The 13,641-nt window shown below is 35.4% G+C and overlaps 8 protein-coding genes across 8 annotated transcripts, besides 1 other annotated feature; 4 read left to right on the top strand and 4 right to left on the bottom strand.

Moving 5' to 3' along the window:
• Positions 1–286: 286 nt before the first annotated feature.
• Positions 287–1,258, bottom strand: TVAGG3_0608320 (ribosomal protein L5; the record flags this gene model as incomplete). The annotated part of the gene is made up of 1 exon (XM_001578964.2): positions 313–1,239. The coding sequence occupies one exon, from the start codon at positions 1,237–1,239 to the stop codon at positions 313–315; it is 927 nt and encodes a 308-aa protein (XP_001579014.1).
• A 397-nt stretch (positions 1,259–1,655) lies between these two features.
• TVAGG3_0608310 (DUF4200 domain family) lies at positions 1,656–2,573 on the bottom strand (the record flags this gene model as incomplete). The annotated part of the gene is made up of 1 exon (XM_001578965.1): positions 1,656–2,573. The coding sequence occupies one exon, from the start codon at positions 2,571–2,573 to the stop codon at positions 1,656–1,658; it is 918 nt and encodes a 305-aa protein (XP_001579015.1).
• Positions 2,574–3,150: 577 nt separating this feature from the next.
• Positions 3,151–5,291, top strand: TVAGG3_0608300 (leucine-rich repeat-containing protein 34 family; the record flags this gene model as incomplete). Its single annotated transcript, XM_001578966.1, has 1 exon — positions 3,151–5,223. The coding sequence occupies one exon, from the start codon at positions 3,151–3,153 to the stop codon at positions 5,221–5,223; it is 2,073 nt and encodes a 690-aa protein (XP_001579016.1).
• A 329-nt stretch (positions 5,292–5,620) lies between these two features.
• TVAGG3_0608290 (Nfx1-type zinc finger-containing protein family) lies at positions 5,621–9,643 on the bottom strand (the record flags this gene model as incomplete). The annotated part of the gene is made up of 1 exon (XM_001578967.1): positions 5,621–9,643. The coding sequence occupies one exon, from the start codon at positions 9,641–9,643 to the stop codon at positions 5,621–5,623; it is 4,023 nt and encodes a 1,340-aa protein (XP_001579017.1).
• A 389-nt stretch (positions 9,644–10,032) lies between these two features.
• Positions 10,033–13,641: part of a mobile genetic element that runs on past the window's edge.
• Positions 10,230–11,048, top strand: TVAGG3_0608280 (phage tail repeat-like family; the record flags this gene model as incomplete). Its single annotated transcript, XM_051239956.1, has 1 exon — positions 10,230–11,048. One exon carries the CDS (start codon positions 10,230–10,232, stop codon positions 11,046–11,048), a length of 819 nt encoding a protein of 272 aa, XP_051097780.1.
• On the top strand, positions 11,188–11,550 carry TVAGG3_0608270 (uncharacterized protein; the record flags this gene model as incomplete). The annotated part of the gene is made up of 1 exon (XM_051239955.1): positions 11,188–11,550. The coding sequence occupies one exon, from the start codon at positions 11,188–11,190 to the stop codon at positions 11,548–11,550; it is 363 nt and encodes a 120-aa protein (XP_051097779.1).
• TVAGG3_0608260 (serine threonine-protein phosphatase family) lies at positions 11,569–11,811 on the top strand (the record flags this gene model as incomplete). The annotated part of the gene is made up of 1 exon (XM_051239954.1): positions 11,569–11,811. The coding sequence occupies one exon, from the start codon at positions 11,569–11,571 to the stop codon at positions 11,809–11,811; it is 243 nt and encodes an 80-aa protein (XP_051097778.1).
• On the bottom strand, positions 11,816–12,664 carry TVAGG3_0608250 (uncharacterized protein; the record flags this gene model as incomplete). The annotated part of the gene is made up of 1 exon (XM_001578970.1): positions 11,816–12,664. The coding sequence occupies one exon, from the start codon at positions 12,662–12,664 to the stop codon at positions 11,816–11,818; it is 849 nt and encodes a 282-aa protein (XP_001579020.1).

Here is a 13,641-nt window from a genome sequence, read left to right as displayed (position 1 = left end):
TTTCTAATATCATTGATTATTTCCTGTTTTTTCAATCTCAATTCCACAAAACTTCATATATTCGCTTGCATCTTGAGTGAATTATAATAAGAATTTGTTTTAGATGATTTATCCAATCATAAATTCTCATTAATATTACATTTTGAACAATATTTTTTCAATAATCTATCTTTTTGAATCAAAATCGTATTTAATTTAAAATTGTCTTAGTCCAAAACAGTCAAAGAGAAAATGAACACATTATAATTTGAATGAATGAGAATATAATTAAAAAAAATGTGAAGAATTAAATCATATAAAGTAAATAACGATTTACTTGCGTGGTGGAAGGCCAGCAGCAACAAGATGCTCGTTGAGGATCTTGCGCTTCTCTTCGAAGGAGAGCTTCTTTGTCTGTGGCTTCTTTGGAGCGTGCTTCTGCTTCATCTCCTCAGCGTGCTTCTTCTTGTCAGCGATGACTGTAGCAGCTGGGTTCTTGCGGATGGCAGCGTGAGCATCCTTGTAGATCTTCTCAAGGTTGTCAGCTGTGATTCCGGCCTTGACGTAGCGGGAGAACTGCTTGTTGTACTTCTCTTCGGACTCCTTCTTGAGCTTGCGCATGTAGTCAGCAACGGCGCCACCGAGGATGTAGTACTGGTTGCCCTTGACAATCTTGTCAGCTGGGACGTCCTTGCGGTCCTTGCCAGCATCCTTGTCCTTCTTGTCGAACTTGCAGGCGAGGCGGCAGACGTTGTGTGGGATGAAGAGGCCACCATCGACGGCACCCTTCATGACGGCGAAGACCTTAGCGCCTGTTGTTGTACGAGCAAGACCAACATCAAGGATAACCTTGAATGGACGTCTGTTCTCTTCATCGTTGAGGTATTCCTCTGTGATCTCTGTCTTGAAGACATCGGCAAGCTTCATCTGTGTGAGGAAGCGGCGAGCAACAAGAAGACCTGTAGCATAAGCAGCTGGGTAGTTGGAAAGACCGAGCTTGATGCCGTACTTTGGAAGTTCTGTGGAGAGAGCCTGGCAGACTGTCTTATCACCTGTGAGTTCGGCAACAACGATCTGAGCAATGACCTTTGTGTTTGTGATACGAGCGACAAGGCGGTACTTAGCAGCACCATACTTTGTCTTATCCTGCTGGATGAGCTGAGTACGCTGAACGTAATCAGTCTTAGCCTCACGCCGCCTGCGGAACTTTGTTTGGAAGCGAGAGAAGTAGCCGGCGTTCTTAACGAGCTTAGCAGACATCTTCAAAAAAGGAAGGCCATTTTCTCTCAAATTTCGGAGCTCTGTTCGGATTTTAAATTTCAGACATATTGCTTTGTAATTCATCAAATAGGCATGAATTTATATAAAAATGCATATGTGATATAATTTGTTGTGATATTTTGCAGAATCAATATTATTCGTATTCGAATCCTTCATTATTGCATTCACTCTTATACCATTGGTTATATATTGTAATAAATCAGCAGGAAAAACAGAATATTCATCATAAAACTCAACCTCTAAATTTCAATATTGAAGGAGACTACCGAATAACTCTAATTATTAATACCTTATTGTTCATTAGAAAAATACGTAAAAATAAGTTATTATTATTAAAAAGATTCTTTTATTGAATCATATTACAAACAAAATAAATATGTTTTAAACGATAAATCTCATATAATGACTTTCACATTAGCAGCCTTGATGATTTCGGATAGATCACTAAATCTATTCTGGATTGCTATCAGCATCTGTTCTTCTGTGAGAGAACTTGCTGGAGGAGCTTTCTTTCTAGCATCATTTGATTGCATTCTGTCCATTGCGCTCTCATAAATGGTACGAATAGATGTTTTAATCGAAGATAATTCAATTAATTTTTCTTCGATTCTTTGAACATCTTTAATCAAAGACATTTTTCTGTATTCTCTTTGTTGCTTTGTTTGCTCGTATTTTGCGATTTCTTTGTTAAACTTCATTGTTCGATCGATTAAATATGCTTTTCTAAGTTTAAGAAGTTCATCAAGCTTCTTACTATCATCTCCAAATGTCATAAGCAAGTTTTGATATTTGCCCAAAAACTCAGCTCTTGTTTCACTGATAGAATGATAGCGATTTAACATATATTCAACCGAATCGAAGTTAGGGCTGTAGTCAACAGCTGCCTGCAAGTAATCGGCGCATGGCTGCAATTGATTGATCTTTTTCATCAAATCATCGATTTGAGATTGCAATTGATCATCTTCTTTTTTAAGAACATCGATTTCTTTTCTTATATTAATCATTTTTATTTTAGATTCTTCTTCACGTTGTTGCGCTTTTTCGAGTTCTAAATTATGATGACGAGTAAATTGAATCAAATTGCGTTTTTGGTCTTCGAGTTTTGACATTTTATCATCTATTTCTGCTTTTCTTGATTGGAAGTCAACTTTCCACTCTTCGAATTTTGATTTTGCTTCTTCTAGTTCGTCATTCTTTACCATCATTTCTTTTCGCTTCTCTGCTAATTCTGGAGTGATTGCAAGTTTAGCAAATTCAAATTCTTTTGGTTCCTTCATAGCATTTCGAGAACGAGGAGAAGTTCGTTTTTTCATTAAAAAGTGACAAAATAACTAAAGTTGATCTCTTTATCCAGAATTATTGTAACTATGAATTCATCACTCATGAATTAATTATTTTTAGCCAATTTATTTCATGGAATTATGTTTTGCATTTCATATAATACATAATTCTAAATTATATAACAAATCTTTGATAGTCTTATTTTAAATATTAGATCTTTATGGTGAACCATCCAACAAATCCAATTCTAATTACTTCATTCTTAGATTAATTCCTTCTGCTTCTATATGAACTTATTTTCAATTGATAATGAAATGCTATAATTATAAAAAAAGCGTAAAAGTATGTGTAATTTAGCATAACATAGCATGGTATGGCAATTAACATTCCTGAATATCCTTCTTAACTTCAAAAATAGTAAAGATTTGATTCTTTATCCATAATTGAGAAGTTTACATTTCCTTCACCCCTCAAATGATGTAAAAAATCTTTTATTTTGTTATTTTTAAAAGAATTTAATTAATGGTACATTGATACATTTAATTCTTTTATTTCTGTCACCGTTTATAACTCAGTGAGTTAGAGTTGAGATGATCAAAAAAGTGACAAATGATAAAAAATGAGAAAGTTCTTGCCAGAGTAAAGCCAATATCTAAGATTGGCAATGAAAATATTCTCGGATGTATGAAGATTACTCATTTTTCAAACGAAAAATCAATTAAAGCATCATTTCTCGCAACAGAATTTGAATTTATTCTGTTTGAAAGTAGCTCGCCTGATGTTGATATTCAAATCGCCGATCGTTTTTTCTGGGATGAAATCATTAGACTGTCAGCTCCTTCAGACATGAGAATAAAGCTCGAGACTTCAGAATCTAGTATTGAATTCGAAGTCCCCAACGCTTTTCAAGTCTGTCTTGCCATGCACACATGCTGTGCAAGACTAGGAGGCAAGTGCAAACTCGATTCTGACAGAATTAAGCCCCAGGAACCTACTCCTTTATGGAATTTGTGCCAATTTAAATATAATTTATTCAAAAGAGGAATTCCTCTTCCACAAGTCTTAGTAGATGAAATCGAAACAGCTTTACGCCAATCTTATCAAAAATTAGATCTTCATGCGCTACAATGCTCAGAAAATTATCTTCCTGACTTGCTCAGTGCATTCTCGGACTCTACTTGCTTCAAGGAAATCGTGGTTCCAGCAGCAGCGGAAAACACAAACTGGAATTTGATTTGTCCTTTCTTGAAGACAATGAAAAACTTCGAAACTATTTCGTTTACGGAAAAACTTAATAATCAGATACCACAGGTCGTCAATTCATTGATTGCAAACAAAGAAACAAAATTATCGAATATAAACTTCATAAAAAGCGGAATTAATGCTGACAACATGCCGTTCTTCACTCAGTTAATTACGTGCAGGAGGTTTAATAAGCTAACTCTCATTGATGCCGTTGAAAATTCATATTTTGATAAATTTATTCACGAACTTTCAAAGACAGACGCAATTAAAACATTAAATACGCTTTGTATATGTGATATGCCAACATTAAATATCGATTCGCTTATGAAAACTCTTCAATTAGTCAAAGTTTTCGAATTTCACAACTGCCAAGTTCCAATCGACTCGATTTTACCATATTTATCCAACAAAAACCTACAAGGAATTATTGTTGATGGAGGCTACATCATTGGCAAAGAGTTAGACAAAATTCCGATTTCATCTTCGATAAACAACTTCACATTTACTCATGTTCGCTGGGAAAACTACAGCCTCATCTCCATGTGGTGCCGAATCCTCAACCACATCCCTCAGAACAACTTTATTACGATGGATCTTAGTTACGCGCTTACTGGGCCACAGTCATGGTCATCCTTCTTCCAAGCATACTGTGCTTCACCTACCCAATCCATTAAGTCCATAAACTGGTCCGGAAACCAGATTTCTCCCGTATTTTTACAATTTCTCGCCAAATGCCAGAACTTGTCCCAGGTCTACCTTGACGACTGCTATACAGCTCAGACGTACAACAGCTTCATTTCTCCGTTCGCTGAAATGATGAAAACAAATTCTTGCATTACTGACTTGTACATGCGCGCTTTCGATGATACTACACGCGCTGATTCATCCTTATCCAGGTTTTTGGAGATTTTATCTTCAAATCAGGCGATATTATATTTAGATCTTTCCGGACAGCCATTGGGCGAACAAGGGCTTGCTACACTTGCCACGTTTATATCGAACAACAAGAATTTGAAGACCGTGAAGTTTGACGGCTCTTTAAACGTGTCAATTGACTCATTGATGAATTTCTTCAACAAAATCATGCAGAGGGGCGTTCCAATTAACATCGAATGGCCTTTTGCCGAGATCGCCAAGCTCCGAAGCATTTCCGGAATCCCTGCATCGAATATCTCAAAATTACGACAGCTTTGGAAGAATACTTGCATAGGCGGAAATACAAATCAGCCTCTGACAGATATAGAACAAGAGCCAGATATCATCAGAATCACAAACAATACTTGTCCAGCCAATTCTCCTCTGGATGACACTGATTACCACCCAACGTGGAAGTTTAACTTGCCGCCAATACCAGAGCCAAACAATACTCAGCTGTTTCAGAACGCTGCTTCAATTTATTCAATAAATGAATTATTGAAAAGAATGAAACAGAACTAAGGTTGTTGTTAATTTGTTAGATTGTTGTATTGAGATTACGTTTATTTTATTGTATTTTTATTTTCCATAAATTTTTGTAAATTTTTTTTTAAATTTATATTTTAAACTCTTCTATTTGTTTTGACATAATATACATCACATAATATTCACATATATTGGAATTCTTTGAGTAAAAAAAAAGAAATTAAACTCATTTTAATGGTTCAAGTCTCTATAACTTACTCTCTCAGAGAAAATTAAGAGAATCTCACCGAAAGAAACTGAAATGGAGGCGGATTTTGTAAAAATATGATTAAATTTAAAATTTAGATCTTTATAATATTTATAATATATATAGATATAAAGTCTATCAATCCATTTTTATAGATGATTGATAGCATAAGATAAAATAATAGAATTACTGTGGTTGTGGTTTGTATGGCTTGAACTTGTTCTTTTGACTGCCATTTTGAACATGAGGTCCTTGTGGCTTCTGAGGTTTTTGATTTTGCTGTCTTCTTGGATCATTCGGTTGTTGATCCTGGACAACAAAACTCTGGCTTTGCTGAGAAGCATTAGAATCAGATCCTGCTTGATTCTGATTGCGATCATTTCTGTTCTTTCTCTGGTTCTGATTTTGGTTTCTTTGGCCACTTTGTTGAGAAGGATTATCAGAGTTTTGATTTGCTTGTTTATTCTTCTTTCTTTCAGATTTCCATGGTCTTTTTCTTGTGCTCTTCTTTCCTTGGTTTGGCTGTTGCTTACCATCATTATCGCTTTCATTTTCTTCATTGATTTCTTGTTTAAGAGGTTCAGGAGCTTTTGGAGGCTCAACCTGTTTTGGTGGTTCATTTTGCTTTGCTTTTGGAGTCTCATTTTGCTTTGCTTTTGAAGGTTCACCTCTTTCAGGTTGATTTGAATTTTGAAGTCTAATCTCTTTTGTCTTCTTCTCAGGTTCCTTCTTCTCTCCTTTCGTGAAAATGTAAGGAGCGTGACATCTTTCACATTTTCTTACAATTTGTTCAGTTTCAATTTCATTACCTACAGGACTTATATCAAAGAAATTGATGCAACTGCAACGGCAATGAACAACTTTGATGTTGTGATGGACTTGTTCATATCCAAAGAAATTACTAAGTTTAATATTCGCAATTTCATTTGCTTGCTTGAGAAGATCATAGACAATTTTGATTTCTTTCATGAATTTCCATGAACTTGTAATCGGAGTTTTACATTTAGGACATCTCAAGTAAAACAGTTGTTGCGGGTTTATTTGACTTGGTTCCATAATTGAATTGAACTGTGATCTGATGCTTTCTTCTGCTTCATGGAGTGGCATCACGCATTGGCAATTGTTCGGGCGGAAGAAAGGTCCATCTCCTTTTTGATATCCGCAGTCATGTTGACAGCAGAAAATGCATCTTTCGCCAGCTAATGCATTGCAAGTAGTATCACATTCCTTGCACTTAATGTTGCATCTGTGTTCACATGATTCAATTGGTTTTCTATTCATAGACATTCTTCCGCAAACTTGGCAATTAAACCTGGAATTTGGTTCTTCATAAGCGATGCATTGTTTGCAAACAAAATGCTGATGATCATAACTGCTGTCACTACATTTGCATTTGCATTGATGTCCACATGGAAAAACATATTCGCAATTTCTGTTGCAGACATGTGGTTGGCCACATTTAGCTTGGCATTTGTGTCCACAAGGAAGAATATCCATACAGTCGAGAGTGCAATGTTTTGTACCACAAGGAACTTTTTGACTTCTCAAACATACATCACATACATAATCAACTATTGCATCACAATGATGTGGTGTTAATTGAGAATTATGTTTGCAAGGTAATGTACACTTATGTCCACAAGGAAGAGTACATCCACACGGTGCTTCACATATAGATGTTCCTGAATCATCTTCGATTTGTGAACAAAAAACTTTTGTTGTGTGGCCATTTGGACATGTATAATTTGTTTTCTTTTCACATGGAGGATGTCCGTTTTTTTGGCATTGACTACAAATGTGTCCACATTCATTTCCGCATTTACGACATTTATGTTTGCATGGTTGTTGGCATGGCAAGATTGGAGCACAACATTGTTTCATTATTGTATGTCCACAAGGAAGATTGATTTTCTCTTTAACAAAGCAATTTCCGAATCTGTATTCCCAAAGTAATTCAGGGGTTGACAGAATTTTTTGATCATGGGGACATGAAATGAATATTCCAGGTAGACATGATTCTTCGCATCTTGATTCACATCTATTGATAATTTCTGGCCATATTCCTGAATCTTCGTCTTTGAGGAGTTGCTCGTTTCCCAAAACAATCAAATAATTCTTTGCACGAGAAAGAGTGACAAGGGCTCTATTCTTTGCTTTGACAAATCCGATTGTTTCTGATCTTGTTGTTGCAACAATTACAACATCATTTTCTTCGCCTTGGTAGTTATCTACGCATTGGACATAGATATCATTGATCGTGTATTCAGTGCCAAGGAAAGGATCAAATTCATCGAATCCGCCAGTGTTTCTTTTTGTTTCGTACTCTTTTTTGAGTTTCTGTTTAATGAGCTTTGCCTGGCCTTTGTAGAGTGTAATAACAACAATTTTGTCGGGCGTTATACCTCTGCACAAGAAGAAGAAAACCAATGCAACTACGTAATTCGCTTCATTATCATTGATTTTGGATCTTGATGTCGCTAATCCTGTTTCAACGAATTCCTTTGACAAAATGAAATTAACTCTATTTTGAAGACCTGGACAGATTTCATTATTGTTTGTGTTCGGAGCATCTATGATGTCAGGGCAAAAGTTTTCTCTTATTATCTGAGAAATTTCGGGATGCATACGACGCTGAACAGTCAACTTAAATAAGTCCTTTCCATTGACTTTTCCTTCTGCTCTTACAAGTCTTTCGAACATTGAAATGTCATATGCAAATGACGTATTTTTGTCTTCGCGAATTTCATATTCAACTTTCGGACGAAGTTGCTGGAAATCACCAATCATCAACAAGTGTTTGATTGATGCACCAAGGAACGATGCTGATGTTGCCTCAGTGAGTTCACCAGCTTCTTCGATGATCATGAATTCGCATCCTGATCTTTCGATGGCAACTCTGTGCATTGTTGCGTAACTTGCTGTTAATCCAACAACTCTGAACTGAGAATAAAGCATTCCAACAGCTTTATTTCTTTGTAGATCCAGTTCTTGAGAAACAGAATCCATTTGATTGACCATTGCATCTCTTTTGTTTGTGATAACAGTGAGAAGGTGCTTGAAGAAATCTCTCATGTATTCAAATCTTTTCTCTGGCAATTTCTGTGATTTCTTGATTGCTTCTTCGATCAAATTATTGATTTGGCTGTCTCTTAAAACGTAAATATCAAATTCAGTTATATTTTCACTCTCAAGACCAGTTGTATCAATATCTCCTTCGATTATTGAAGCAAGATCATCATCACTGGATTCATCATCATCAGAAGAAGTTTCTTTGGTTTTCTGTTCTGGCATTGGCTGAAGTTCTCTAATTTCAGGAAGTTTGAAATTGTTATCAATTTTGATGTATTCTTCGAGAATTCTTGCTCTGAAAGGATCACCTTGTTGATCTCTATCTTTGTCAACGAAATCATCATGATTGATACGAGCATTGTATGGATTCTCATCATAACGAACCAATGGAATTTTGAGATTTTCGGCAAGCATTTCCATTTGTTCATCAAAATTGTCGTTGATCCAATACCCAATGTAGTCTTTATCCTTTGGCATCGATTTCTCATTTATTTCGATGGTATTTGGATAAAAAGGAAGCTTGTAAACCTCTCTGAAATCAAAAGAAAGAAGTGGAAGAAGGTATTTTTCCATTCCTTCTTGGATCTTCGGGAGATAAAATTGTTTCCTTTCAAAGATGTACTTAACAACAAGCCTGGAGATCTCGAAAATCTTTGTAAGAATATAATTTGATATTGTGATTCTTCTTGAAAGGTTTTTCATTCTGCCCTTTTCATCTGAGAATGAAGTCATCTTATAGAATGGACTCATCATTTGTCCATTGTAGCATCTCGAAATAAGGACTTCATTTTCTGTTCTTAATTTTCCTCCATGACGTAATATTGACTCAGGAGGGGCAAAACTAAGAACTCCTTCGAAGAATGCGTCCAAACTGTGGTTGGTCTGTGTAATTACAACAATTGGCTTGTGGTAATTAGAGTTGAGAAGCAATCTGACGGCTTCTCTAGCAAGATGTGTTTTACCAGTACCAGGGTAACCGTTGACCAAAGTCAAAGGATACTTGAGGAAGTGACGAATTGAATTATATTGTTCTTTATCGACTCTAAGGTGATCGTTCATCAAATTTGCACACATTCCATCAAACCATGATTGATAGCAATCCTGGAGTATTTTTTCTTCTTTTTCTCCTTCTTTCTTCATAATATTAATATTGTATTGAATTTTTTCAGAATCAGGAGAAGGTTTTTGGAAAAATTATGCTTGATGATTGATTCGTTAAGTAAAGGGAAAGAAGTGGAATTCATGGTTTTGATTTCTTCCATTCGAATCTGGGAAACTCTCCAGATTTCGAGAGGTTCAAATCCATAATACATCTGTCCAGGAACGATCCTTCCATTAACCTGTTTGCAAGGGAAAAGACCTTGTTTTAACATCTTAATTGATTCTTTGAAGATTTTTTCATTTCTCATGCCAGGAACACATGAAACTACAGCAGATTCTATTTTACTGCATTTAGAATCTTTTGACAGAAGAACAATACTTCCATTTCGTAATCTTTCTTCAGATTCCCAATCAATCTTTTTGGATTTAAAAAAAAAAAAAAAAAAAAAAAAAAAGGTAGTGGGGCTTCCAGGCACTTCGTGCCCTCTAGCCCCGAAGATGTTTAGTATAAATGAAGTTCTTATATACGGGTCTTCCAGGAGCTTTTCACAAAATATATATGTTTTCATGTTTTGTCACTTTTCTGTCACTTTTCAGGTAAAAACATTTTTATTATATATATAAAATGAATTTTACAAAACCACCGTTACCCTTCTTTGGAAATAAGAGTAGATGTAAAGATATTCTATTGAGAGAACTTAAGAAACTACCGAATGGTCTAACATTTGTAGACTTGTTCGGTGGAAGTTTCTATATATCTCATTTGTGCCATACAATATTTCCTGACTCAAAGATTATATGCAATGACTTCGACAACTATATGAACCGTCTCAAACATATACCAGACACAAACAAAATATTGAAAGAGTTAAAAGAAAAGATACCTATAGGTAAGATGGAACGTATACCATTAGATAAGAAAAATACTGTCAGAGAGGTTTTGAAAAAGGCAGAGTATATTGACTGGGATAGTATATCTGCTAGACTATTATATAGTGGTGCTATAAGAGTTCATGACATTGAAACACTTATGTCAAAAGTTTTATATCTTAACTATACAAATGTTTTCAAAGAGAACATAGAAAAATATATTGAGGGTATAGAGTTTGTGAGATGTCATTGGACAGAGTTGTATGAAAAATATAAAGACAAGGAAAATGTTTTCTTTATAGTGGACCCGCCGTTCTATAACACATGGGATTTTCAATACCAAGTAGACTGGACTTTGAGAGACTCTTTAGAAACTTTAGACGTTTTACATAACCATCCATGCTTTTACTTTACATCCGATAAAAGTGGTTTGGAAAGTGTCATGAGATGGTTAGAGGACATACATGACTATGAGTTTAGATATGACAAGATAGAATATGAGAGAGGTCCTATAAACCGGAGAAAGTGTCATAACAAAGAAATTTTATTAGTAAGTAAATGTGGTTTGAAATAGGACTACTTGTTTTAGGTTTTTTCCATTGTGTCATTTATTTATTTGACGTGGCAGAAAGATATAGAGAATATGAAGATGAACCAATGCCTGCAAATGTTCAGTATATGTACTCGTAAGAGATATTTTTATCTAATATTAAATGGACGCACAGAACTTAGCGAATGCACAGCAACCTGGACAACCAAACCCAGAGAATATTCCAAATGAAGTTAGAATACAAACTGCAATGGCAAACTATGGTCAAGTGCCAACAGATGTACAAATGCAAACTGCCATGTCAAATGACGCTGCGTTAGGTTTGCCACCATGGTATGCAAATATGAGATGGAAAGAGTTTTATACAAACCCTGAAGTGGGATATAAACAACTTTATGCAGATGACGCGAACACAGGAGTTGACCCAGAATATGTTTTCTACCAGAGGAGAAACAGAATGTATGAGCTCCAGTTAAAGAATGCTATGGAACTCAACAGGAAACGTAAGAGACTAGGCGGACATTAGATTTTTACATATAGTAAAATGGGTTTCTTCAGTAAGATAGGAAACTTCTTTCGAAATGTTGGAAGAGGTATATGGAATGGAATAAAAACCGTAGGAAGAGGAATTTGGAACGGAGTCAAAAATATTGGTAAAAGGGTAGGTCAGTTTGTTGGTATTATACCTAAAGACCCTGAACCAGAAGAACAAGCTCCTGTTATACAACAGCCTGAACCTGCACCACAGTCTAGTTGGCAACCAAATCCAACACCTCAACCGTATTAAAAAGTTATATTTTTACCGTTCGATAGTAGTTGTATATGAAACTAAGTTCTAAGTAAAACGCATGGTATAATGGAATTATTCTTTTTCTTCCATCTGTAGTAAACCATACTTGAAAGTCTGAAATACTTCCACTTGGTGGTTCGTATAACTTTGTAGGTTTTTCGTAAAAGTCATTTGCCAAGCATAAGAAAGAGTTTTGGGCGCCAGAAAATGAAGCATGAACAATAATAGCAGCTGGGTCGAAAACATCTTTAAATAAATATGGTTCATCTCTTGCATATCGACTGTAAATATTTGCTAAAGGAAGTTCGACTTTCTGATTTAACATTCTTTGCAAATAATACCATGACATTGCAGTGAATTCTGTATATATTTGTTCGTCTTTCTTTGGATTGTCTTCGTAGATTTGAAATGACACTTGTGAATTTTGTTTGTCATATACAATTCTCACATAAAGTGTGCTCTCGGTATTTGCATATTCATCAGCATATTTTGCATAACATGAATTTATTTTATCTTCTATATTTTTTAACGCAGTCTGTAGAGAAGATGAAAGGTCAACTTGTATTAGCTCAATTTCTTCCCACATTTTTCGTTTCCCTTCAGATATATAATCTATATGAAACCTTACAATAAATGGAAAACTTTTATCTTCTACAGACACAAACTTCATTCTACGAAAGCCAATAGCTTTTGTGACGGATGGGTCTCTTAACCATCTAAGTGGGTAGTCAAAACGATAGCCTTCATGCTTTACGGTCTCTGTCTCAAACTTTTGACCGACATTCGTAAAAAGTTCATCTAATGGTTTAGTTGTAGCAACTCTTGAATTTTCTTTTTCTATTGGAAGCATATTTTATCTAGAATAAAAATGTCGAAAGATATTGCTTCTATGAGAGAAATACAACACAACCGACAACTCATTATGCAAGCTCTAAATAAGAACACAACAAACTTTTCAAACTATTCTAAGATATCTGAGTCATTGAAAGAAGGAAACTTAAAACTGGCATTAAACCCAATGACAGATGAGTTTCTGTTTCAAGACAATAAGAACCATACTGTCTGTATAAATCCAACAAAAGGAACTTTAAACGAGAAACCTATAAATGAACTTCTTTTGAAAACGGATGTTGACAACAAAGCTGACAAAGAGTATGTCATTGAAAAAGTTCAAGAAGAACATGACAGAGCAGATGCAACATATGCAACAAAAGCAGATGTTGAAAAGAAAGCTGACAAAGAGTATGTTGACGATGAGTTAGCATATGTGGCTAGTGGGTTAGTGAAGAAGGCAGATAAGGAATATGTGGATGAAAAAGACAATGAAATTAAAGAAAGGGTTGAATGGTACCATGAAAGGACAACAAAGATTTTAAAAACTAAAGCTGATACAGGATGGGTTTCAGGATGTTTAGACCTTAAAGCCGACAAAGAAACTGTAGATATGTTGGCACAAACGGTTTCAAGTCATACCAGAGGTTTAATGGAAGATGGACAACAGTTGAAAGAGCTTGAGAAAGGTGTTACAGAGTTAAGGAATACAAAAGCAGACTCGACATGGATAGCTGGATATGTAGATGCAACAAAAGAACGTATTTTAGCATGGACAGAAGGAACATACCCACAAAAATATCATAGACATAGCATCTCTGACGTAAATGAACTTGAAGAAAAGTTATATAAAAAAGCAGACAAAACAGAGCTTCAAACATTAAAGACAGAAATACTTCAAACAGTATATCCTATAGGTTCTATTTATACGTCAATGAACTCTACCAGACCAGAAGTAGTACTTGGTCTCGGAACTTGGACTCAAATAGTCGACAG

This window comes from Trichomonas vaginalis, chromosome II (assembly GCF_026262505.1).
Source record: "Trichomonas vaginalis G3 chromosome II, whole genome shotgun sequence".
Classification (NCBI taxonomy): Eukaryota; Parabasalia; order Trichomonadida; family Trichomonadidae; genus Trichomonas; species Trichomonas vaginalis.
The sequence above is the reverse complement of the archived record's forward strand: the minus strand, read 5'-3'. Positions and strand labels throughout refer to the sequence as shown.